This window comes from Giraffa tippelskirchi, chromosome 12 (genome assembly GCF_054371585.1).
Source record: "Giraffa tippelskirchi isolate mGirTip1 chromosome 12, T2T-mGirTip1v1.2.pri, whole genome shotgun sequence".
Taxonomy (NCBI): Eukaryota; Metazoa; Chordata; class Mammalia; order Artiodactyla; family Giraffidae; genus Giraffa; species Giraffa tippelskirchi.
In genome coordinates this window covers 14,269,481-14,297,242 of record NC_137286.1, presented here as the reverse complement: position 1 = coordinate 14,297,242, position 27,762 = coordinate 14,269,481, and the positions used below count along the sequence as shown (strand labels likewise).

General features: G+C 37.2%; 1 protein-coding gene across 15 annotated transcripts in view; it reads right to left on the bottom strand.

Annotated features, from left to right (window-relative positions):
- The window catches only part of TP53BP1 (tumor protein p53 binding protein 1), an 87,566-nt gene that overhangs the window by 32,800 nt on the left and 27,004 nt on the right, over positions 1-27,762 (bottom strand). For 6 of the 15 annotated variants that reach the window (XM_081548360.1, XM_081548359.1, XM_081548361.1 and 3 more), the window contains 11 exons: positions 25,211-25,341; positions 24,438-24,596; positions 23,995-24,094; positions 22,305-22,468; positions 20,664-20,793; positions 19,863-19,957; positions 16,818-17,023; positions 9,317-10,643; positions 5,555-5,674; positions 4,586-4,789; positions 1,440-1,497 (listed from right to left, as the gene is read on the bottom strand). In XM_081548360.1, coding sequence (XP_081404486.1) covers positions 1,440-1,497; positions 4,586-4,789; positions 5,555-5,674; positions 9,317-10,643; positions 16,818-17,023; positions 19,863-19,957; positions 20,664-20,793; positions 22,305-22,468; positions 23,995-24,094; positions 24,438-24,596; positions 25,211-25,341 — 2,694 coding nt within the window. The remainder of the gene's footprint in view (positions 1-1,439; positions 1,498-4,585; positions 4,790-5,554; positions 5,675-9,316; positions 10,644-16,817; positions 17,024-19,862; positions 19,958-20,663; positions 20,794-22,304; positions 22,469-23,994; positions 24,095-24,437; positions 24,597-25,210; positions 25,342-27,762) is intronic. The other 9 variants (XM_081548362.1, XM_081548363.1, XM_081548366.1 and 6 more) reach the window with 5 other exon arrangements.

Sequence of the window (27,762 nt, the reverse complement as noted above, 5' to 3'; positions counted from 1 at the left end):
TGCTGCAGTCCATGGGGTCACAAAGAGTCGGACATAAATGAACGATTGAACTGAACCAAACAGAGCTTATTTTAAATGATTACCAATGGTGAACCCAATGGTAAAGTCAAAGATTCTTAAAATATGGATTTTCCTATATAAAATTTGCTTCACAACAATATCAAAAAATAAATAAATAAATAAATAAATAAAAAATAAAAAAATAAAAATTTGCTTCACAACAATATCAGTGAATCTCATTCTGTGATCCTGCAATCCATCCCTCTGCCTCAGGTTTTTCCCTATTTTTCCATCCCTACATTCCACCCAAAGGATCCAGAAAGTTTAGCAGCATATACTGTTCCCTCTTAACAAGTACATGTACAAAGTGATAACAAGTTGTGTTGGGTTTTAACAATTTTGTTAAAACTGAAAGATCAAGTATAAACTCCATTTTCTTCAACACAACATTAAAGAGTCTTCAACTAATAAGGAGTCAAAGGTACTTATCTTTCAAATTAAATATGTAAAAAACCAGAAAATAATTAATCTCTCTAGACATAGCCCGGCACAAATCAAAGGATTTAGATAGATCAGACACTTATAACTGAGGATCAAATTTAGTCCACAGACAACTTAGTCAACAACAATTTTAGATGACCCACCAGGCAGGAAATTTTATGTTTAAAAATTCATATTTCTCTTTAAAAATTTAAAGATTTCTCAACAGTAAGTCTGCATGGTAATGACTGGCTGGAAATGAATACAGGCTATCCCCCTTTAAAACGAGACACACGATCAGTTGGCCATCATCAACATTTCATGCTCTTGCACCTAGACTGCTTCACTTATTTATAGCACCTTTCTAGCCTGATTTAAGAATCCTCACCTATAACTTCAACAACTACTGCTAGTATTTTCATATGGGATGACTCACACAAGAAACCAATGAAACAATTCTATTCTCACGGCCACCAGATGGCAAAGCTTACCACCAGAGCCTCAGGATGGGGTCATATTCAAACTATGACAGCATTCGTGACAAAGCAAAAACAACAGGACTGTAGCTAATTTGGCAGGCAGAAGAGAATATGGCCTGAGGCTAAGGCTGGCAAGGGCAGACCTCAGAAAGAATAAGGTCTACAGCTACCTCGTGTTAACTTCCCATTTCCTCACCAACAGTAACAACAATCTCAATCTCACACGCAGTAAAAGAAAAGAGGCACTCTCATGTGAACAAAAGGAAGAAAGGGAAACACCATTAAATATCTTAGTTCTAAATATAGCAAAAGCTTTATTAAAGTATTAATTAAAAAAAAGCCTACGGTTAGATTCAACACACTGCTACATGGTTTATGCTCAAGTTTCAAGTTTTTTTCCTCTCTTGATAAATTATCTTCCCCTCATTACCAGTGGCTTTGTATATTAAACTCCTCTAAATAGCAACCAGCTCTGGTTACCTGGCAACAGCCTCAGCAACAGCAGTAGATCCATTTTTTCTTTCACCAGTTGCTGGCTCTGAATAAAAACAAAAGAAAGGAAAGAAAAACAGAACTCAGTATCACACCTTAAGACCGTCTCTTAAAAACCTGCTCAGCCCCAATGATACTCGAAAATAATGCTTGAATTTTTGAAGCTATTGAAGGCCTCTTTTCACTATGACATTTAAAAAAAAAATCATAAAAATAAAAATCTGATCTACTAGTATTTGCAACAAATAATAAAAAGGAAATGAGTAGGAATAAAAAGTGAACATGAAAAGATTTCTTATCATTTAATGACATGTCTTTCTCACTTCCACCGATTTTCTTTCAAAATCCCTACAGATGGCTACTCAGTTTCTCCAAAAGTACAATATAATGAATTACCAAGTAAGATTTAAAAATGAAAATGAAATTTCTGAATTTCAATTCACCTCTTCTAAGTAAAAAAAAAAATCATGTAGTAAAAAAAAAATTCTATTTAAAATTTTCAAAACAAATTTAAAGAAACTTCTGAGAAAGTTTATAAATCTGAAACTAACACAACATTGTAATTCATCTCTACTTCAATAAAATTTTTTTAAAAACAAAAAACTTTAGTAATTATGCAATAGTGTTAAGAGAACCCACACACAGAAGGTACTCAAATTCTTCCCAAAGAGCTTTTGGGACAGATATTTGAAAAATAAAACACATTTTCAAGAACGAACCTGCAGTAAAAAATTAAAGGTCATACTGAAAAGAATTCCATATTCTCAAAGCAATGCCACAGGATTAAAATGTGTTCATTTACAATTAATTCTAGCCTTAGAAAAAATAATAAATACTTTAAAACACTTCTAAAACAGTCAGAACCCAATATAATTCGAATAGTTCATCAAGGAGGCAGCTGAAGTTTGGTAGTCAGAGGCCTGGCTCTGTAACAGAAACCTGGCTCAGATCCTGGCTCCAGCATTTAGCGGTCCAAGCTGGAGATAAACTTCAAAATAAAGATAAAATAGGACCAACCCAGGGACTCCCTGGGGGTCTAGTGGTTAAGACTGCACTTCCACTGCTGTGGATTGGGGTTCAACCCCTGGTCTGGGAACTAAGATCCCACAAGCTACACGACCAACCCTCACAGGTTTATTGTGAGGATAAAATGGGGAAAACTATTAGTATGGTGCCCGATTATCAGAAAAGGTAGTAAAATTTACTAATATGGTCATCTTTTCATTTAGCTCCATTTAAGGTCTTCCCAATTGTAACTTCAAATCTAAAGATTCAAAGCTATCATGTAGTCTCTTGCTAAGTCCTATGTGATTTCAGAGAAGATGACAATAATGATGAAAACATGTAATATTTTATTTATACTGAGGTTCTAAATTTTCAAATCAATAAGCACTGAGAAGCAGAACTGCACTCTAATTCAGAACCAGACTTCTGGTTCTTGGAACTACTTTGAATTCAGGTTACTTTATTGACTAGCTGTGTGACTCTAGGGAATATGCTCAACCTTTCTGTGCCTCAGTTTCCTTACCTATAAAATAAGGATAACAGTAGGATCTACTTTACAGGTTTGTTATCAGATTTAATGAGCTGTACATGTATGGCATACATATGTGACATATAGTAAGAATGCAAAATACACAGCTAAAGTTTCTTTTCAATCTCATAGAATCAGAGTTCTTATCAGGTCCATCCACTCTATCTGCAGTCTTTGAAAGCTCCCCCCTCTCTCTCTCAAGAATCTCATTTTTAACCTATTTCCCCTTTGGAGATTTCCTTTCAATCTCTAAACCTGCTTAGGTATCCCTCAGCCTGGGAAAAAAAAAAAAAACCTCCTTCAGTTCTATATTCCCCTCTAACTTGCTGTTATTTTCTCTTCCTTTCTTACATAAACTTCTCAAAAGTAGAATACATTTGCTGCCTCTTCTCCTCCCCTTTTCAGTACAGGTCCCACCCAAACCACTATACTGAAATCACTATACTGAAATAGTTCTTTCTAGAGTCACCCAATGGATCCTAACTGCCAAGTCTAATGTACATTTCCAGATATATCTTTCTAGACCTCACTTCTCCATGTGACATTTTCTTTTAACTCTCCTCCTCACAGGCTTCCATGGCTTTATACTCTCCTAGCCCTCTTATCTAGGAATATTCCTTATCTAAGATAAGGAATATTCTCCTTATCTACAGGAATATTCCTTAACAATCTCCTTGATAAAGCTTTTTCCTCTCCTAACTCCATTAAACCCCATTTACAAACTTACTAGTGGAAGAATTACAAGCTTTAGAGTCTGATGGATCTGATTCAAACTCCTGCTCCACCTTTTACCAATTACTTTAACAGTAGGTTTAAAACCTCAGTCTGTTTTCTCATCAACAAAATGGAAATAAGATTTACTACAGAGTGCTATCATGAAAACAAAATGTGGATGTTAAGTCATTCTATATTCTTTCTTATATTATTTCCATATTTATCTGGTCCCAAGATCCTCTCTATTCTGCTATTCATCTCTCAAATTCATCCCCTCATCTCTGTCCCACTACTCATGATCCCACTTCCTGGTTAAGGACTGCATTTGCCAGGCAGCAGAACAGAAAATGGGCAAGGAAAGGAATGATGCACAAATTTTTCAAACAATCAGCTGATCCTTTAAAAGAAGCAAATCTGACCATATTACTCCCCTGCTTAAAATTCTTCAGCTTTTCAGCATGATGTAAAAGGCCTTTCAGAATCCAGTCCTGACTTTGCAGCCATTCCCTTGTACCTTCTCTGTATTCCAGCCACACCAAACAACTTGCCATTAATGCGGGAAAGTCAACTTAAACCTACAACCTGAATCCACAATCCTACATTTTCTAGTCACTTCTGAACTCAGACATTTCTGATTATGAAAACCAATTACTTTATATAGACACAAGTTTAATATAGAGATACAAGCAGCATCATAGAGATTATAAGATGGAGCATCTTCAGTAACATGACTGTGACTAGCAAAAACAAAGAATTAAAATTCATGAAAATAAGACTTTACAAATAACATTTATAAAAATTTCAATCATTAAAACCAGAAGAAAAAAAAAAATTCCAGAAGATCTGGAGCCACTAGTTACCCAAGATTAACATAAATAAAACTTACTTTCCAGGCTAAACTGCAAAGACTCTTCACTTGCCTCAGTCTCAGGACTGACCAATTTCATTCTCAAACACAACTGATCACCCATTTCTGGGGCAGCCCCAGAATTTCCTTTTTCATTTCCAGGTATGGGATCGTTGGTCTCCACCATGCTTTCTGACATGACATCACTGGTTGTTATGGTGCTTTCGGGATAGTTGCTAATACCTGAAAGGAGGGAGGGAGGGGGAAGAAAGAAAGAACACTAAAATACAAACATGAAAAATAACAATTCAAAGTCATCAATTTGTTTGGCTCCACAGCTCTGCAGGATTGAAGAGGATTCCTAGGATAGATCCTGTCACAAGTATCAACAACTACGAACTAGTACTGACACCTGGTCTTAAGAAGAGCAACAGGATTCAGTTCCACTTCTGCATCTGGACAAAGGATGCTGCATGAGCCCTCAGCCAACCCACATCTGCCAGCATCAGGCATAGGTAGCAGGAGACTCCAGACGGCATGACTGTTACCTCCCAGCACTGACTAGAGAAAACAAATAGGTTAATGTAGAAGACTACCAGCTGCTTCAGGGAAGGAGGATCTAAATTTCCTTGCCCTGTCAAGCAGCAGCAGACTGATCAGCCAGGGTCCTGAGTAAACAGTACTTCTACCCTACCTGCTGTCCCTTCCTTATAAAACAGCTCTAACCTGTTGTTTAACACTCAGATACTATGGCCTTGCAAGTAACAGAATAAAATCTTCATAGATGTTCTTCCTTCCTTCCTTCACTGCATCCTTTCTTTCCTTCCTCTCATCAATGCTCACATTTCCTGGGAGTTAACTCATGGAATCAGACACCATAACCTTATTCTTCCTAAGACAAAAATCAACCTCATCAGGCAAGCCCAACTCCTCAGATATAAAATCACTGGCATATAGAATGGTATCTCAGAAATTCTGCTTTAAACATCATTACATTTAATCACTCACCAATAGGAGTACTGTGTCTCTTGGGCTCCAATTTTAGGTGCCCAATAAGAGGTGGAGTTGCACCAGTCAATGGTGGAATAATATCACCTTCTTTAGGCAAAGTAAAATGAAATGGAGTTTCTGGAGAAAGCAAGAAACAAACAAACAAAAAAAAACAAATGATGATAAACAAAACGGAAATCAAAACAGAAGTACCAAAAAGGCAAAAGTGAGGAGAACTGCAAGAAATATCTCAATTATTCTTTTTCTTTGCTCCCCAATTCTGCCTCATTCCCAACCCGCCTCCCTCATCAGGCCTCTCAACCAATGTCCTACTGTTCTCTCTGCTCATCAACAGAACTGACACAAAGTAGACAACTAGGGAACAGGCAAATAGAGGCAGTCCAGAAGTCTGGAGTCCCTGAGGAACTTGGGGTCACAAAGAACACAGAAACATCTGAGCCCCAAGACAGTAGTAAGCTGGATAGTTTCAAATCTAGACATGTTAATTTTGTGTAATGTTATCTCAGGGAGTTCATTTATAAGCTTTAGCAATCTGTATGATTTCTCTATGTTAAAGTCTGATGTTAATACTTATAATTTACAATCTACTCAAAGAGCAGACAAAGGATTTCATGGGCTAAAAGGACTTCAAAATACTCATTGGTTCTAGAAGAAATATATAGGTTTCACAATTCAGCAGTACTGACCAGTTCTAGGCCATAGCAGTGCAATGGTTAATCTCATATATATGAGCATTCCCACTGTAGACATACTGGTCATTATCGAACATTTGTCTAGAAACAAAACTTTATTTTTTAACTAGGTCTCCATTCCAAATTTCTAATCAGAATTAGCAAATGGCCAAAATCACATTTTCTGAATTCCTAATTATGTACCGCTTTTAATAAAATGACTAAGTTTGGGAGAAAATAAGAATTATGCCCAACTGCTGTTCTTAAACCTGGCATGTGAAAAGTTGTACTTAGTTTCCTGGAATGGCTCAGAATAACTATAATATGGCTTACCCAGTCACTATTCCTTGTGAAAATTGTTTGTCTAATGTCCCTTTCACATCACCAAGCAATTCTCTGATTCCCAGGGGACATTTAGTGGGTGCCGTACAAAGTTAATTCTGACACTGTCTACCCAGTTAGTTAGCGTTAGTTGCTCAGTCGTGTCTGACTCTTTGCAACCCCATGGACTATGGCCCACCAGGCTTCTATGCATGGAATTCTCCAGGGAAGAATGCTGGAGTGGGTAGCCATTCCCTTCTCCAGGGGATCTTCCCGACACAGGGATCCAACCCAGGTCTTCTGCACTGCAGGCAGATTATTTACCATCTGAGCCAATAGGAAAACACAGAGATAGCATCAGATCCCACAAGTTAAAGGCTCAGTCTCACAAGACTGCCCCCACTTCAGACACCAATCAGAAGTCCAAGCTGTTACCTGTGCTGCTAACCAACCAGCTCTGTATCACAAGTTCCCACAAGGATGAAAAGCTCACATGTGCTGCTTAAGAAACTGTGAAGAGCAGAAGAGGAAAGTCTCAAAGTCCCATCTAACTGGCAAAGAATTCCACCATAGTTAGAGCAAAATGAAATGGGCTGGTAGGTAAGCATTCGTTCTCTGGCAACTCTTTAAAAAGTCCTTCAAATTAATAAAGAACTTAAAGATATAGAAATTAAAAAACAAATACACCTCACAAAGCGTCATACACTCTAAAGACTATTTTACACAATTTTCATTCCCAGAACAACCATCTGTGCTCTCTCTTGACAGGAACTATCCTTCACATTATAATCAACCATTCCAACCATTCAGACTTTTGAAAATCTGTATAAAATCCTTAAGTAGAGCCTTCTACATGACAAACCACAATATGAGAATGTAATAAGCAAGCATTAATTACAGAAAATTATTTACGAAAAGTTATCTTAGCACTACTGATCCAATGCATCACTACAACCTAACAGATATTGGCTTATACGGGTTGCAGTGCCATTATCTGGTCTTCAATGCCTCATTTCTGGATGATTATAAGAGCCTATCGATTACTGTGCCTGCCTGAAGTCTCCCTCTTTCCCCAACCTACAATTCTTTCTGTACAACAACTAAAGCAACCTTCCTACAAAACATGACTTAGATTGATAACAGTACTTAATATAAAATGAAACTATAAAAATCTTTAATAATGTAGAATAGTAGGTCATTCAGACAGTTCTTTGCCATAACTCAGCAGAATTAGAGAAACAGTTATCGTACAGTTTGGGGCTTCTCTGGTGGCTCACATGGTAAAGAAGTTGCCTGCAATGCGGGAGACATGGGCTCCATCCCTGGGTTGGGAAGATTCCTCTAGAGGAGGAAATGGCAACCCACTCCAGTATTCTTGCCTGGAGAATCCCCATGGACAAGAGAAGCCTGGCGGGCTCCAGTCCACGGGGTCTCAGAGTTGGACATGACTGAGCCACGAAGCACATATCATACAGTTTTACAGGAGGAAAAAGCACAGACTTGGGAATCAGGAGACCGAGGTTCTAGTCCCACTTCAATCATTAACTAGCCACATGACTTTAGGAAGAAGAGATTGAACCCAACACCCCCTAACCTCCTTTTTAGCTCCTTTTCATTTCTTGTTCTAAAAAGGAAAAAAAAAAAAGATATGAACATCAAATCTAATGAAAGGGAGCAATTTTGAGATTAAAAAAGTACTAATAATCGCTCGTAGACAAGAGGTATAAACTAGCACCAGGAACATCAAAAGTATGATCACCGATACTAATAGCCATGATGCTACCTAAACATTGCTTCTCATTTCCACTATCTTTAGAAACTTGCTTTCTTAAGTCTGTATTTTGGTTTTTTGGTTTGTTTTGTTTTTAAATTATACTGACTTTGGGCATTCAGAAAGTTTGAATTCTTTTCAGCTAATGTCAGATATGATATTCTAGAAATAGTTCAGAAATAAGCTCTAATTCTCATTCTGGACTGTATAAAATAGATAAAGGGACTTCCCTGGTGGTCCAGTGGTTAAGAATCTGCCTGCCAATGCAGGGGACATAGGTTCAATCCCTGGTCTGGGAAGATTCCACATGCTGAGGAGCAACTAGGCCCTTGCGACTCAACTATTGAGCCCACGAGCCAAAACTACTGAAGCCCGAGCACCCTAGAGTCAGTGCTTTGCAACAAGAGAACCCACCACAATGAGAAGCCGGCTCACCACAACTACAGAAAGCCCAGCAAAGCAACAAAGACCCAGCACAGCCAAAAATAAATGAAACTTTTAAAAAATAAAATAGATAAAGCACACAAACTAAAACTTTCCCAGTTAAAGGTTTAAGATGTATACACATTGAACCAATGTTAGAAACTGAATACCCGTAAGGAAGAAACCACCACACTTTTTTTGAACATGATTTAACTGCATAAGGTAATCAAAAAAGGTCCCTGTACTTGAAGGCCATTGTCGAAATACAAAAATATGGAGCAAGGCTGGGACTTAAGTAGAAAATACCACATTGGTACAATTTTCTAAATACTTAGAAAATTCATGCTAATTACACCCGAGTTCTAAAGCTGATAAAAACCTCAAATGATCTCTGATTCCACAAATAATTAAAGCTACAAAAGAAAAAACCACATATTTTAATTATTGGCTGCTCACAAACATAAATCCAAACTCATTTGCAGCCCTGATGTAACAAATAGGCAGTTCTTGCCTACCTTCCATTCTAAATTATACTTTGGTTGGAATCACAGAACAATTTACAATCACACTTACCGCTAGAGCTTTCACAGAAGCTTTGTGAAGCCTGGGCAGAGGCTTTCTCCAGTTGCTGGGCCTCGACACCTGAGTCCACGTGCTCTGCATTAGTCACTTTTGAGTCTTCCCTTAATGTGCTATCTGTTCTCTCTTGTGGTTGGGTCTGCTGCATTTCCTGCTCAGGTCCTGGAGTACCATCTGCTCTCACTAAGGTCAAAGGAGGCTGTGAAGAGTCTGCCTCTACGGGTTCTTTTTCTGCAGTCACTGATTTCCCATCTCCTTCATACTCTGCACTCTTTTCTTCTTGGATATCTGCTCTATTCTCAGCACATGGTTCTATTTCTGGAGCATCATCCTCCCACGACTGAGAATCTGAGCATTTCTCCACTCCCTCTAAAGGTTCAGAAGAGACATCAACTCTGGGAGATGGTTCCTTCACATCTACAATGACAACACTCGAGTCCTCTGAAGTAGCTTCTTCCCATGCTTCCTGATCCTTATGTTCCAATTCTTGTTCAAGTACTGGAAGCTTCTGGGGAGAATCAATATTTATCACACTGGTTTCAACTTCCATAGCTTCCTGGCATTCTTGTTTGGGGACCTCCTTCCGAAGACCCAGCCCTTGCGACTGAGTTTCAGTCAGAGAAAGATGCAATGTGACACTCTCCGTATTTTCTTCTTTGGGCTCCTCTCCTTGACTTTCACAAGGAGTCTCAGGGATTTCTTCCACCTCAGACCCTGAAGACCCCTCCTCTGGATGATGTTCTTTAATTTCTATAGCTTCCTCCTGATCTAACACACTTGAGAGTGCCTCAGATCGAGTGGCTGGAGAGGGAACTGCCTGACTACCTGAATCACAAGTGAGATCAATACAAACGTCTTCCGCTACAGGTTCTTCTCTGCCTTTGCAACCGGCAGATAAAATACTAATGTCATCCCTGGTTTCTGTGTTATCCCCCTTTGCTTTATCATCATTCTGGTTCAGTTCTACTTGGCCCTCTTGTGCAGGATCAATCAGGATACTATCATTTTCAGCAGGAACAAGTTTAGAATTGAGAACAGGAGACATGGGTTCAGTATCATCAATCTGTGTGTTTTCTCCATCTTCATCAATCTGGTGAGAACTCAAGCTTTCTACCTTTGGGGACTGGCTATACTCACTTGTAGAAAGCATTAACTTACAAGAATCCCCTGTCAAAGAAAGTCCCAGATCCTCAGTGGAATTCTTTGGTTCAGTCTCTGAAGTTTTAGAACACTCAACAGTCAAAGATGAACTATGCAAACCTCTACCCTTCTTTTCATCATTTGATCGTTCTTCCAAACTTGGAGATGGAATAAAGATATCCTAAAGAAGAACAAAAACAGACAAACAATCATTTCTTCATAATCGTATTTTTTATATCTAGCCCTTCAATTCTAAAATTTCTAAATCAATTACCTAAGAATTTTAAAACTCTAGGGCCATAATCCCAGAAATACAAGTCATAACCATCAGTCTTTTTTCATCAAAAGTCAATGTTTAATGCTTTTCTTGTGAATCACTGATCTAAAATAAGCACAATCCAAACAAAAACCTAGAAGTATTCAAGTAGGTAGAAAAACACTTAAATTTACTACATATCACTACTAAAATCATGTCATACACTGTATGATGGGCCGTCAATTATATAGGAATCACATGAACATAAGCCTACACAGTCCACTTCAGTTCTCACAAAGTGGGAACCATATAGGCATAACTCAGAGATACTGCAGGTTCAGTTCCAGATCACAACAATAAAGCAAGTCACACAAGTTTTCACGTTTCCCACTGTACGTAAAAGTTATGTTTAAACTATGTAGTCTAAGTGTGCAATAGCACTGTGCCTTTAAAAGATGTACATACCTTAATTTAAAAGTACTTTTAATAATTTTTAAAAAATGCTAAACATCATCTGACAATTCTGGATTGCCACAAATCTTCTATCTGTAAAAAAACAAATTATCTGCAAAGCACAATGAAATGAGGTATGCCTGTTCTTATTTCATGTCCCACTATTTCAAAATGTGCTGGCACTCACAAAGCAAATGTTAAAGTTCAAAGTTTATGATAATCACATTAGTCAACAGATACCACTACACACCAATATAGAAGGCTGAAGGCAGCAGTAAGATTACATCCTGTTGGTGAGGATGTGGAACAACTGCAACTGTCATAAACTGCTGGTGGCAATGCCAAAGCTACCACCACTTAGGAAGACAGTTCGGTTCTATCTTACAAAGCTAAACATACATTAGTGTCACTATATGATCCAGAAATTGTACTTGCAGGTATTAACCCAAAATAAAATCATAAGTCCACACAAAAATGAGTACACAAATGTTCACAGCAGTATCAAATGTCCAAAAACTAAAAGCAACCCAAATGTTCATCAAGAGGTGAATAAATTTGGGATATCTGTATCACAGAATAGTATGCAACAATAAAAAGGATTAAAATATTAACACATGCCAGAATGTGAATGAATCTCAAAAATTAGCTAGGCTAAAAAACTCAAACACAAAACATCATACACTTATCATTCCAATTATAAGAAATTCTTGAAAAGATAAAACTATAGTGACGGAAGGCGGATGACTGGTTGCCCAGGGTAGAAGAGGGTATTGGGGAAGTGCAAGGAGAGATCAATTGTAAAGGATTATGAAGAAGCTTTTTAGGGTGAGGAAACTGCTCCATACTTCGATGATGATGATGGTTATACATTTGCACACAACTACCAAAATTCATCAAACTATACACTTAAAATGGCAGTCTCATTTTATGTAAAGAACATCTTAAAAAAAATTTAACTCAAAGCTTAATGTTTTTATGTAAGAATTTACATTTAGGGTGCTGTTTTGCTCAACATAAATGCTATAAAGCTCTAGACATAGACAAAGGCATTCATTTCCTACGATTTTTGAGAGAATGAGGAATCAAAGTAGGTTGTCAAATATTCTGTGCATTCATTAACTTCTCATATTTCAATGTTTGGTCTTACTGTTTACCCTTTCAGATTATAAAAACAGTAATAAGTTTTATCTGCTCATATACTCCCAGGCATGACTGCATAAAATTGGTTCAACATTTCTAATGGCAATTTGACAATACACAACAACCTTGAAACCTTATATACTCCTTACCCAAATAATTCCATTTCCAGGAAATTATTTGATGAAAATACACTGAGATTTAGCTACAATGCTGTTCAATACTAAAATTATTTAGAAAAGGAAACAATATGAAATATCCTAAATATCTACAGGTAGATTCATTTAAAAATTGTGATACACTTAACATGATGAAAGACTTTGTAACTTACATAAAATTGTACATGAATATCAAAAAATATATAGAAAAACAGGCTATGCATTAAATAGAAAAATTTTATAGTTAAAGAAGTATATGAATATATATTTTATTGTGGTCTATACATTTTTACATAATTTCCATGTTTTTTAAGTTATTAATAATAGATACACACCATTAAAAAGTTACAAGCAGTTATTTGAGACAGGATAACTGATAATCTTACTTTCACTTATTTGTATGTTACACACATTTTATAAGAAATTATGTATTTTTTTATAAAAAGTAAGTCAATTCACAAAGGCTTATAGATAAGACATTGCCAATAAAATTATAAATAACAGTTGTTTTTGAAAGTCAAACTCATATAAAAATAACCACCTCAAAGTGAGCATTTACAATGTGCAAACACCACCTCTATCTACTCTGAAAACATCTTCATCACTCCAAAAGGAAATCTCACACCCATTAACCAGTTGCCCCCATTCTGAATATGCTTTAAGAGTTATCAAGGTAAATATTTCTGTGTTTTTTTTTTACAGAATTTTTTCAATATATGTATAATTTCTGTCAGCAAAGTAAAATTTCAGGGGCTAATCAGCCTATCAATAAACTTTATTTCTTAAAAGACTGCCTGGATCTAGTATCTGGCCCCTAATAATCTCTGAAGGCCTAGTCAGAATAATAAAGTCAAGTGGAAAAAAAAAACCCTGGGGCTCTGGATAAAGACTGATGAAGAATTGTCAGGACTTCTGTCAATGGAAGTCAACCAATCTAGACTCAATACAGACCGAAATCCATAGTATTCAAGCAGTCAAAAACTGGTCTCACACAGAGTTTAAAAGCCACTAATAAAATCATCTATGTATGTATCAAGAATGAGAAAGTGTTAATTATCAAACTGTTTTCTACTAATCCTCTCCTCAGCCCTCACACCTGGGGGAAGGATCAAAAAGGCTATGTAATTAACAAATATATTAGGGAAAAAAAGAAATAAATACATGAAGTTATCTTTATCTCAGTTTCCTCTTGATTAGTAATGATTTTATTGTAAACAAACAGATCTTACAACATCAAAATTAGGTTGACTTGGACTCCCGTAACCAATGTACAGAAAAGAAAAAAAAAAAAAATGTTCAAAGGTGAGCCATTAAGAATAACACATAAGGAGTTTGATACACAATGAACAAGTTATGGAGCTTCCAATTAAAAACAATGGATTTAACATACACATTTAACTTTTTTCCAAAATCCCACTAAGGAATGGTATAGGAATTTTTTTTTTAAAAAAATGAATTTTCAAGAAAAAGAACATGAAGAAAATAACCACAATAAAATTTTAGAAGAGTGGTCATCTATGCAGCAGACTAGTGAAAACTGAATTCCTAAGACAGCAGTGGAGAAAGCTAAGATGTAACCCAAATTACACCTCAGAATCACCATGCCCCAAAAAAGATTCAGGACTTGGCAGCAGCCCAGGTAACTCCAGAAGTGGTGATGAGGGCAGAGCTAAAATCAGGAGGACTGACTGGCTGGAAATCTATTTAAGAAGCAGTTTCATCCCCAGATCCTCTCTCCCTGACCCTCCTCCTCCCTGGAGAGAGTAAAACAGAACATCCCTGAACTGGGGGACAGGGGACACAGTTATCACAAGGCACCATACTGGAAACAGGGAGAGTAAATGAAAACTGACACTGACTAGAACCTGCCCCTGTTTCTCAACACTCCCAGTCCCCTTTCATCACAGACTTCTAAAGTAATGGCAGACAAGAGGGAACCTGAACAAGATGAGATAAATCAACATACTGACGTTAGGAGACCCCAGAAATGGCCCTACAGATCACACTACAGTAAATACCAGAAACAAGAAGCACCAACCACAATTCAGAACTTCTAGTCAATTTTCTAGGAGTTCACTCTCAAAGGAGGCAGACAGTTAAGGATTTACCATCATGCTCTTAAACTAGAGGAAAGCCTCTAATTTAAAAGTGAAACACACAACCGGCAAAACTAAAATCTATTTGAAGAAATAGTGACCATTATAGGGAGAAAACTTCTCAAAAACTATTATTAATATCATTAGGGAGATAAGATAGTATATCCGTAAAATGACAAAATGCTAATCTTTTTTTAAAAGGGAGAACATTTGAGAAAAAAAAGTATAAAAATTAAAAACCCAAGAGTAGAAATTAATAGCTCAGAGAAAGGTTAAAAGATGGTTGAACCTGGTAATTGCACTAATTATATATAATGAGAGAAATAAATTATGATTACATACAATAGAAATAAAAACACACATTCACGGAGAAACTTGTGCATAAATGTACACAGTATTATTTATAATAACCAAAAAGGGGGGAAACAACCCAAATGTCCATCAACTGATAAATGGATGAATAAAATGTGGTATGTATACACACAGTATTATTCAAAATAAAAAGGAATAAAGTTCTAATACATACCACAACATGGATGAACTGTGAAAACATTACACTAAAGAAACCAATCACAAAATTGTATAATTCCACTTATTGTATATGAAATACCCAGAAAAGGCAAAGTCTTAGAGACACAAAGTAGATTAGCGATTGACTATGGCTGGGAGTAGGGGAAATGGAAATGATGGTTAATAAGCATGGGGTCTTTTGATTGGAGGAGATGTATGTGATGAAAATGTTCTAAAATTAGATTGTCATGAATAACTGCACAGTTTATACTAAAAGCCACCCGACTGTACACTTTAAAAGGCTGAACAATATGGTGCATGAGTTAAATCTCAATAAAGTGGGGGCTTTTTAAATTAAAAAAAAAAAAAATAGTTGAGGAAATCATCCAGAAAGTTAAACAAAAGGAGAGAGAGAGATGGGAAGTAGGGCACAAAATAATACAAATAGAACTACAAGACTATTCTAGGAGTTTGAATATCCAAACAACAGGTATTCCATCAAAAAAAAAAAAACAAAGAACAAAGGGGAAGAAATAATTAAATGTCCCTGAACTGAACAACTTGACTTTCTAGATTGAGAGAGCTAACGAATACAAAATAAAAACAGACTTATGTCAAGGATGTGGAAGTTTTAGAACACTGAGGATAAAGAGAAAATTCTACAAGATTCCAGTAAGGAAAAATAACAGCTCATATATTAAAGATCAAAATCAAACTGGACAGGGACTTGCCTGGTGGTTGAATGATTAAGAATCCTCCTTGCAATGCAGGGGATTTGGGTTCAATCCCTGGTTGGGGAACTAAGATTCCATATGCTGCAGGGCAACTAAGCCCATGTGCCACCATATAGATCCATGTGCAACTAAGACCCAATGCAGCCAAATCAATAAATAAATACTAAAAACAAAAATCAAACTGGCCACACTTCTCAACAGCAACACTGGAACTGTGAAGATGGTGAAGCGATGCTTTCAAAAAGTTTAAAGGAAAATTATTTCCAACATAAAATTCTATACTCCTAACAAACTATGAATCAAGTATGAGAGTAGAAAGTCTGCTACTAAAGAATGTCATCCACCTAAATGAGGGCATAAATCAAGCACGAAGACATGGAGCCCAAGAGGAATCCAACACAAAGACAGGTAAGGACAATCTCTGAAGACAATGAAAGGGAGGTGACAGTCCTACACTGGGAATAGAAGGCAACAGCACAGATTAGAAATCAGGAGGCTCCCAAAAGTGGTTTCTCCAAAAAGAAGTTTGAGGGCCTTGAACAACTTGAAAAGAAATTTTCATTAATAACAATTGGTAGAAAGCCTAGGGTTGATTTAGTGAGAAGTTCCTGGCATTAAGGCAGAATGATGATTAATGCTGCCTTTCAATTTCAAAGTAACTTTTCAAAAAGTTTAAAGACATAGTACAAAATTTAAACATAAAAAGTACACCAGGTATTAGGTGACTCTGGAAATGTTCTAAAACTAGATTATCATGACAGGTGCACAAGTCTATTGCTACTGTTGTTGTTCAGTCGCTCAGCTGCGTCTGACCCTGCAACCCCATGGACTGCAGCATGCCAGATTTCCCTGTCCTTCACTATCTCCCACAAGTCTATAAATTTACTAAAATATCACTAAACCACACACAAAATGGGTGAGTTTTATGGTTTGTAAATTATACCTCAATACAGTTGTTTTAGGAAAAAAAAAAAGACGTTAGGAGGAAAAAACGTATTCTACAATACTCACATGAGAAAACTCAGGCTGGGACGGAATAGGAAGTGAACCAGGAGTGAAGACTGGTGTGCTCTGAGATACTGGTGTTGAGGCTTGTGGTGATACAGTGGGCTCAGGGGGGAGAGGGGGGTTTTCCATCTCTGCTGGCTCATCACCTTGGAGTTTCTTCTGAAAAGACTCTCCTCCTTCAGATAACACTGACATATCCATTGGCTCATCTAGTTTAAAATAGGGAAAAGAAATTGAGAAAGAAGCACTCATCAGTACTTTTCATGTTCCAATACCACTAGTAATCATATTCAGATATTTTCATTCCTTAAAAAACAAACAAACAGTGACTTGATTTTTAGAAAAACTGATAGGTTAACAGAAGACTGAGTCCTAGAAATCTAGCAATACTTTATTCCCCCAGGGGAAGGAAGTCCACACTCCTAAAATACTCAGATATAAATTAAAACAGGGTTCATCTAGGGACACCCATCCATCTGCTGCTGCTAAGTCGCTTCAGTTGTGTCCAACTCTGTGCGACCCCATAGACGGCAGCCTACCAGGCTCCGCCATCCCTGGGATTCTCCAGGCAAGAATACTGGAGTGGGTTGCCATTTCCTTCTCCAGTGCATGAAAGGGACAAGTGAAAGTGAAGTCGCTCAGTCGCTCAGTCATGTCTGACTCTTAGCGACCCCATGGACGGTAGCCTACCAGGCTCCTCCATCCATGGGATTTTCCAGGCAAAAGTACTGGAGTGGGGTGCCATTGCCTTCTCCGACTCGTCCATCTATATGATAGCAAATTAACTTGGTTCTTCTGAGCCCCTTTCCTGATTATAGCTCAGTTTTCATACTTTGCTCAGGAACACCCAGATTAATGGCATCTAATTTAACCACAGGCCTTGAAAGGCAGTGAACTTGCTCACCACTCTAAGTACATATCTAGAGAGGTATGAACTCATTTTATTTGTATTAACAACTGTTAAGTGCAGAGGCGGATGCTAGGACAAACAGAGGAGGGGAAAAAAAAATCTATCAATGTCAGTCAGTGATGATTTATCAAAGACCTAAATACAGGACACTAATCCTGAGACAAACGGCTCAGGAGGGAAACACACAAACAAAACACAAAATACTGCCTTCCCACAGTACTCTATCCACCTACAGGCTAACAGGACCTACCTCAGAGTCAGCCCAGCTGGCTAGGTATTTGATTCATCAACCCTTTTACCCCTATCTTACAACTTGAAGCCCCAAATAGGCTTCCCTTTAGACCACTCTCATATACTACCTACACCATTTAGTTTTGCCCTATAATCAAGCTACCAGCTACCCCCAACCTCAATGCCTATCTATCCCTGCTACTTTGCTTGGTGTCACATGCACACTCCCATCTAGGCAGGTTCAGGAACTGGGTGCTGTAGACCTTTATTACACTACCACAGCTGTGTTAAGTAATTTCATTATATCTTTTGATCTTTATCACCATGTTAAAGCACTTATTAAGGACTGTTATAAGTGCTACATATAAAAAGGCTGTAGGTTAATATTCTTAGACGATAAAAAAAATACAAAAAGCATACACAGTCCCACAGTTATGCACATATTAAGCAAATGCATTAAATCTAAAATATAATTGACAAGGGAGAATACGTTACATGAAAAAAAAAAGAACACAGAATCATATACATAACATGATCCCAACTGTGTAAATATACTTCTTTATACTCATGCATAGAAAAACTCTGAAAGGAAATAAGCATATCCAAATATTAATTATATCTGGGTTGCAGTATCACAGGTGATTTTTATTTTCTTCTCATTACTTTCCCATATGCTTTCCAAACTTTCTACTGTTTGTACTATGTTTACAGTCAGGGAGAAAGCATTTTTAATATATTTTTTATGTATCTTCAGTGTTCACACTACAGATAGAAAAAAATAAGATCAAGGCTAAACCAAATTTAATTTGCATTAACAGTATTTTTTTGCATCAATAGAATGGATTCACTTTTATCTTTCACTGAAGATATCAAATCCTGTTATGCTTAGAATGATATTAGTCCACTTGAATACACCTACATTGATTTCAAGAGAAAATAACCAAACACAAACTCTGACAGAAGAAAAGTCTAAGATTAAATTTTGTCACAGGTAAATTAAAACCCATTAACACAAGCTTTGGCAGTAGGTGCCCAAGTTCAAATCCTGCCTCTATGACTTAGCTGTGAAATCTCTCTGTGCCTCCATTTGACAGGTTTGAGGCCCCTGAAATGGAGATAAAAGTAACATCTACTTCTCAGGACTGTTGTGAGGAATTAAAAAAAAAACACACACACACAAGAGAAGCACCTAGAACCGCAGAGAAACACAAAGAACGGTGCCTGGCATAGACTAAGCGTTCAATAAATATTAGCTATTGTACCATTACTGCTATGTGAAAGAAGGAAAAGGAAAAAACCCATGGAATTCATTGGAAAAGGCTTTGTATAGGAGGAGGAATTTGAAATATCTTGAGTGACTAGAACAGGGCAAAAGAGGTTTAGATAATGACATAGGTAAAAAGGAAATCTCTCCTGTGAAAAGTAATATAAAATCACTAGGTCCTCAAAGGAGGAAGTGAATGAAGTCAAAATTTCTACCACCTGCCCCTAACCACTCTGGCTAAAACTGCTTTGATAATAGCAAAATAACCTATAAAGAACAAAAGAAACAATTTTTGGTTCCCTCTGACTAGGAACATGTTACCATGCTGCTTGAAACCATTAGGCCAATAGTAATAAAATTCATTATATTAATTCCTTTGAGTTCAACTTTAACAATTTTCCCTTAAGGGTCTTTTCAAAAATTAAGTTGTCAATACAGAACTCAGAAAAATCAGTGTGAGAAGACCAAAGAACTAAGGAGAGCACTTCACACTAGGCCACAACGCTGAAGGTTAGACTTGAGTCCTAGTGAATAGTTCAGGTCTCAGTGTTCTAACGTAGAAAGAAACAATACACTCTGCGTGGCAGAAGAAGTGCTACTCCACTTCTAATCTGAGATCAACAGACAGATCAAGAAAGCTCACCTTTTCCCCCTTCTTGCTCTGTGGGACTGCTAGGAACGATAAAGGGGGTGGATCGGAAAGCATCAGGGGAAGGAGCAACAAGATCTGAGGAATTCCTTTATGTAAAGAGAGAATCACAGGTTATTTCACCACAGCCACAGTTTTCCATTCGTTTTCCACTCCTTAGTAACAAAAATATCTAAGTCATTCAGACAATACTTATTAGTATTTCTCCCAAACAGCTGAGACTGGTAGAAGAGCCATGAGTAATACTTCAATAACTATTTCTCATACCAGACATATCCAAAATGAGACTTAAAAAAAATTATGGAAAAAGCCATATAATTACAAAAGAAAGTAACTGATAGGATACAGGACATTATGACTGAAAAGCACAATGAGAAAGTGCTAAAAAAAAAAAAAAAAAATTCAACTGCAGATGTGAGACAAATATTCACTCCTGTACACAGATAAAGAAATCCAATTATTATCAACTCTAGCATAACCCCTTCTGCACCCCTATGCCATTAAATGGGAAGAACTGTTAGTCAAATGGAGCAGCAAGCAGCTTGTTTTAGACATGTAAGAGTCTAAACAACGGGGCAGTTTCTTCCCTGGTGAAACCTTTGGGCTCCAAATGGGAAAGCAGATCTACCTGTCTTCAATAATTCCACTAAGTTCTTATTCCCCCAAATTCTTAAGCCTAGAGTTTAGTTCTTTGCTTCAAAAGACTTCTGGACTACAAATTTTGGCTCTTTCAACCTTAGCCTTAAGACCATCAGGCACATGTTTCCCTGAAAGGGCTATTTTCAGCTTACTCACGTGGAAAGACTCTCCTGAACAAGGGATCTCTGACCAGAGAGCTGCAGGAGGTGCAAAGTGGTAGCAGGTGTGGAGGCCAGAGAACACCCACCTTCCTCCCTTAAAGGAGTAGAGCAACCATCAGAAGCCACTGAGAAAAAAAAAAATTCCAGTTGCGTTTACTTCTCATATTGACATTACTGAACTGTCAAAAAACAAAAAAACATTCAGTACTACAAAAAGAGTAATATTCATATATCCACCCATGTGGATGGGTGTGGCTGCCACGAAGGCAACAACTATTTTCTAATTGCAGTCCAATTAATGAATGCAAAGAATCTGCCTGCAATGCAGACCAGGGTTCAATCCCTGAGTGGGGAAGATTCCCCTGGAGACAGGAATGGCTACCCACTCCAGTATTCTTGCCTGGAGAATTCCATGGACAGAAGAGCCTGGTGGGCTACAGTCCGTAGCGTCACAGAGTCAGACACAACTGAGCAACTAACAAAATGGAATGTCATTCTAACACAAATCTTAAGTAACCATTAAACACCCCCTCCCTAATAAATTAGGAATTTCTTTAAAAAAGAATTGACAAAAAAGAACTCCTTAGTCCTTTCCATCATGATAGAAGCTTGGAAAGGAAAAGCCAGAACCCTCAAACCTTTCCTTGGCTGCTCTTTCTTGTGACGTTTCTATTGCAGTAAGCGAGTCTTTTATTTCAAGTTCTACCTAAGGTGAAGTAAAGTTCATGCCATGATGCAGATGAGAGAAATCAAAACAATATGCATGACACCTGACAACATGAATGCAGCAATTTTCATGATTAGAACCTGGGCTCCTCAAAGGAGAGAAAAAATACTAATGCATAAGTAAAAGGATATATGAGCAGCTATTAGTGATTTATACTATGAAGAGTCTCCTGTGGGTCCCTTCTCCTTAGCAATGAATGGAGTATCTGCTGTTTTAATTGCAAAAATAAACAAATTTCTTAAACACAACCTTGTAACTTTAGTGAGAGACCAGTAAAGGCTTCATGGTGACCCTCTGTATGTCCTGCACACACTCACAATGTAGTAAAGAAATATAACCTTCTCTTCTTCCCTACTTACAACCAATACATCATAATTTGCTGATTGTAACTAAAGCTTTTTGGCCCTGTGAGGTTGCAGAACAGGGCATTGGTGGGGGTTAACAAAATCTGAAACAAATACCATTCCAGTCTTCTGAAAGTATTATGTTCTTTCTGCTAGGTCATAACTTCCTATTTGTGGTATATGAACTAATAAACAGATGAATAAGTAGACTGTCACCCAGGTGAATATAAAAATCTTCACTTAATTATATTACTTGAGATTTGAAGACTTATGATAACAGAAATAGCTACTCAGTCCATAACATTAAATCTGCTATATTGTTAGTTATTATTATTCAATATCTCCATTTCCAAAAGAGAAAGAAAATTATGCTAAAATGTTAAATAGCAATCATTTCCAAAAAGCCCTTCTCATTAATCAGCTAGAAATATACTTTCCTTCTGTATCACAAACAAGTCTGCATACCTACAAAGTGCCTTCTAACTTAAAACAGTAGCCTCAGAACAGAAATAAAAGTTCACACCTTCAGAAAAGAAGAGCTATGGCAACTACTTATTCTTTGTACCTGTTTTATTGCTCTGATCAAACAAGTCTTCCTGAGTTGACAAAACCTCAGGCTCCGGTGACTTCTGAACCTCCATCCCACCTTCTGGAAGTTCTTGGGCAGACGTCTGTTCCTTTGCTTCCACAGCAGCAGACACTTTAGGACTAGAAGGCATGTCCTCTGACCTAGGAAATTCACATCACCAGAAGAAAGAATTACTATGTTCAAAGGCTTTCATCTATGAACTAAGAAGCTTTTCCTGTTCTGTGTTTTCCTTTGTTAATTTCAAAACCTTCAAAAACTATCTGTTAAAAGTGAAATAAGCTACTCTTTATAATGATGCAAAGCTCTCAGCCTCTTTCAAAGTGTGTCTCAGTCTCTCACACAGCAAAATCTCTTTCTCCACGCTGCTCACTGCAGTGCTGCATGCTGTCCAAGATTTCTGATCAGTGGTTTAGGGATTTTTGCTACACATGTTGTTATCTAGATGTGCATGAAGGTGTGTGATCGAGGCCACAACAATGCCAGAAGGAACAACGACCTTCCACAGAAAGGGCTTGGATGTAAATTATCCTCTGCACTAGCCACACACATTACCTTCTGCTGACCTTTTTTTCTTTTTTAAATATTTGTTTGGTTGTGCCACGTCTTTGTTGTGTCATGAAGGATCTTTAGCTGCGGCATGTGGGATCTAGTTCCCTACCAGGGATCGAACCCAGGCCTCCTGTACTGGGAGCATGGAGTCTTAGCCACTGGACCATCAGGGAAGTCCCTGCTGACCTTTTTGATTTGATCTACTCTACCTAAGGCCCAAATCAAAACTCTCACCACAAATACTACTTACACATGCAAGACACTCACTGCTGGCTCCTTTCCAGAGACTTATGAGGTTTACCTACTCTGCCATTCCCCAGAGTAAATAGGATAGCAAATCAGCTAAAGAGCAATTTCCTAAGGAAGAGTGGAAAAAGTCAGCTGCAGTTTAGCTGAGTGTTTTGCATTAGAAAGCTGACCTCTCTTTATATTCAACTTTGTTCAGTACCGTATTTCCCACTGTTTCTAACTGAAGGAAGAAACAATAGAATACTGAATCTTTATTCATTCCCTCCTCCAAAATGGAAACATCCCACTTGTCCTCTGCCATATTTAAACTTGGAACTACTGACCAGAGATAATGCTGTTTGGGATACAGCAATCACCACAGGCAGAACAGAGATCAACTGGTCATTCCTACCAAGTTAAGAGACTAAAGGAAATGCAGAAAGAATACTTTCCTATTTATCTATACCATAAACTACCAGATGCAGGATACCTGAGGACACAGAGCAATCTGGGTGCTCCTCAGATATAAAAACAGTGGACTTCCAAATACAATATTCCTGTGACTCCTACAACAGAGAAGCTAGAAAGACAACCCACAGAGACATGATGCCTCTGCAGACAAAGAACAGAGAGGAGTAGCAACCAAGAATTAAGGGGTCATCTTCACAATTACAATAGTAATAAACTGGATTTTGAATATGCCTAAAGATAAGGACATAATAAAAATTCATAAACAATATATATTGCTACTGAACCAAAAATATGCCCAGGGAAAGGGAGGAAAAAAGAAAATCAAGAATTTCTAAAAATGCTTCCACCTGGCCAAGTGAAATAAGTACAACTCAATAGCAAACACCCAAAAACACTTTCTAGGAAGAAGTTGGTTTACCTTGCAGGTGGTGAATTTTGCTCTTCCACCACAGGGACATCCTTGCTGGGCTGTTCTGCCACGGGGATATCTTCATTAGACTGTTCTTCATGCTTAATTGCTTCAAGTTTTAGAAGAAGATAGGAAGGAGATATTTAATTTTTCAAAATACTAGAAGTAGTCCCAAATACTTTTTAAAGGGCAAAGATTTTAAAGAAAGAAATACAAACTGAAAATATACACAGGTATATCATTCCAAAAAGGAAAGCAGCCTTTACCCACTTACCAAAAAACCTTAGTATGCAAGCCATCAACTGACACATATTTGCCAGACAACTCTGCAACTTTACTATACTTAGATTACCTTAACTTAGGTAGCCATAAAATACATCAAGGAAAACACAACTAGCATGGGAGGAAAATACTCGTAAACAATTCTAAACACCAGAACACACATTACGTACCAATATTAGCATCCACATCAGATAGCCGAGTATATCCAGAATTGGTGGTTACTGACTGTAGAGGCTCTCTGTCTATTTCATATGGCACAGTTTGTTCTTCAATATCCTGGCTCTGGGAGAGTTCCAGAACCCCAAAGCCCAACTGTGATGAGGCAGGATCTAGGAAGAAAACCCCAAGAAATCAGGAATCATCCCATATTATGCACTATGCAATGTGCTACCCTTTAGCAAAAGAAGGCCATACTAAGTCCTTCACATCAAAGCCCTGCCCCACCTCTCCAAGTTTTTCAAAATAAAATTAATAAAAGCACTGAAAGCAAAGGGGGGAAATGCATAATGAAGCAAAAAACTGTGTAGTATAAAATCTTACAAACACCTAATAAAGGCAGACTGTCTACTTTCTAAAGAAATACATAAGTGCCACACGCGCACGCATGCAAACACATGCGCGCGCGCACACACACACACAGACACGGCAGTGTAGTTCAGATTGTAATTCCACCCTACAAGGCATACATCCCCCAAATATCTGAAAAACAAATGAATACAAAAGGAGTAGGAGTCAATATGCAGAAAGGAGGCTAAACAATGAGCTAAAAATTCCTGAACAACAAATTAGGTGGAATATATTAGACTACTAGCAAATTTCCTGATGACTATACTTACTTTAATGATGAGAATCTACAGTCTGATAAGGAGAAATTGAGGCGTTTGCAATGTTCATGTTAAAGGGACTAGACCACTCTACTATCCTGAAAAAGGCATAAAGCTACCTTCAGCACTAAGGGAGTGTGTGGTTTCATCTGGAATATCTTCTTCCTTTTCCTCTTTCTCCTTCTCTTCCACCTCTTCTTCTTTCTCTTCACTTACAGGAGGAGCAGATTCCACTGACATTTCCAAAACACTACACAGCAAAAAGGCACAAGCATGTATTCCCAGATAGGATGGGATATCCTGCTCAAAGAACTCTGAATTTTTTTGTGACTCCCCACACATCATACCACTTTTTAAGTAAATGTAAAAAAGGCAAAAAACCTCACCCCATTATTGCTTCTTTCTACAGAAAGCACCCAAAAGGTTAACAACTCAAAACACTGTACAGAATTAATACAAACACGAGTCAGAAGGAGGAAACAAACATACTTCATTTTTATCTTTCTCTGAAAAAAACATGAGCAGGGATAGAAAAATCTCACACTCAAAGAGAATTACTGACAAAAGAAGATGCACATCAGATGTGCAGAGAAGGGGCTCAAAAATACAGCTGTTAAACAACACAACTCACAAAGGCATTTTTGCAAAAATTCTTAGAACACATAACATAGACGCACAGCATTTGAGAAAAAAATTCAGGTTAACATCACAGGTCAAAAAATGATAAACAAAAGTATAAGACAAACAATTAGGAAAAAATATCTGCAACAATATAACAAAAAAATCTTCATAAAATACAAGGAATTTATAAGAAGAAGCCTAAGATATAAATGAACAACAAAAGAGACAACTCACCAAAAAAAAAGAAATACAAGTATCTTTAAACATGTAAGAAATCAGAGAAACCATTAGTTTCCAATCAAATTAGAAAAAAAACACCTGTAAATATTGTCCTACTCTTCAGTGCTGTTGAGGTAAGATTAGCATTATCACATACTCTTCATGAGAGTATAAACTAACAGAACCTTCCTGGAGAACTAGAAAATATGTATCAAGAGCTCTAAAAAATTTTCATACCTAGTAATTTCAATTATAAGAAATAGCTTAAAACATAAAAAGATCCTTACACAAACTCACTTTCAAAGTTCACTGTGACTAATAACCCACTGTAAGCCCAACGGTAAGTAAGTAACTAATTTCATAATCCATAAAATGGAATTTATACAGCTGTTAAATACATTCAAAACAACCAAATACAATGTGTAAACTGTATATCTGCACTAGCTACTGGACAAAATAGATATATATAATCCAAACAAAACAAAAAAAATTTATGTATATAAAATAAAGACATCTTTGAGACAACTGGGGAAATATGAATACAAACTATATTATTAGGTATTATGGAATCGATATTAGGTGTGCTAAAGGTATTATGATTATACAGGATAATGTATTTTTCTTAGAGGATGAATTCTAAAGTATTTGAGGGGAACTATTATTTCTGCAACTTAGTTTCAAATGATCCAGTCCCCCAAAACAGTATATTTTATACACACACAGAAAAAAATGCATAACTTTTACAACAAAAATCATGGAGCAAATGTTAGTAAGAGCTTTAATTGTCAGGGAAAATTAATTGCTAGTGTTGATAAGCAAAAAGGTCAAGAAACACAAACTTTTACCTTCCACATGTCAACTATGTAAATCAAGTGCACAAAAAAAAAGACAGAAAATAAGCCAAAATATTTACAGGAATTAGCCTCTGGGTGGCAGAATTATAGATGACATATTTTGTTTCCTTTTAACTTTCTATCCATTTAATATTTCACATAAAGACCATTAAATGTAAGTTTAATAAGCATAAAAGAGATGAAAACATGGATTTGCAAAGTTGGGAACCATGATCCAAGAAAGAGAAAAAGGACTTGAGTACAGACTTTCACAAAAATAAAATAGAACATTACCTACACAACTGGGAGGACCAGATGCAAGACCCTGGGGAATATAGGGAAAGAAAGTCAAGAGCACGTATGATAAAAAAGTAGAAGAGCAAAAAAAGACAGCACTAATCACACACCCTGGATTTTCTTCAGTCTCTTCTGGTGGTTTTCTTCACGTCCCTAACCTCTAAATGCTGCTGGGCATAGTGAGTCCTTGAACCTCTTCTTCACCTACACTCATCCCTTTAGTGATCTTACCCATACTCATGGCCTTGAATACCATCCATATGCTGATGACTCTGCAATTTTAAATCTCCAGCTTAGACTTTCCTCCTAAGCTCTAAACTTTCACATCATCAACTGCCTCCAACTGGCAATTGAAAAGGCAGCTCAACTTTAACAAGTCTGTAATTGACCTTCGCCTTCAATCTTCTCCATCTCAATCAACAGCAACTCCATTCTAGTTCCCAAACCAAAAATGTGGAACTGCCATTACCTCCTTCATTTCCCTCATACTTAACATCCAATCTGACTTTGAATTCTAATTTCAAAAACCCAGAGGCTTACACCTCTCATCTATTTCTACACTGGTCCAGCCACTGTCACATTTTGCCTAAATTATTTCAAGAGTCTCCTAGTTGGTCTTTCTGTCTCTGCCCTCGCTCTTCCTTCAGATTTTTAAATTTAATTTGAATAGCTTCTTTAATTCTTATTTTTCCCAGCTTTAT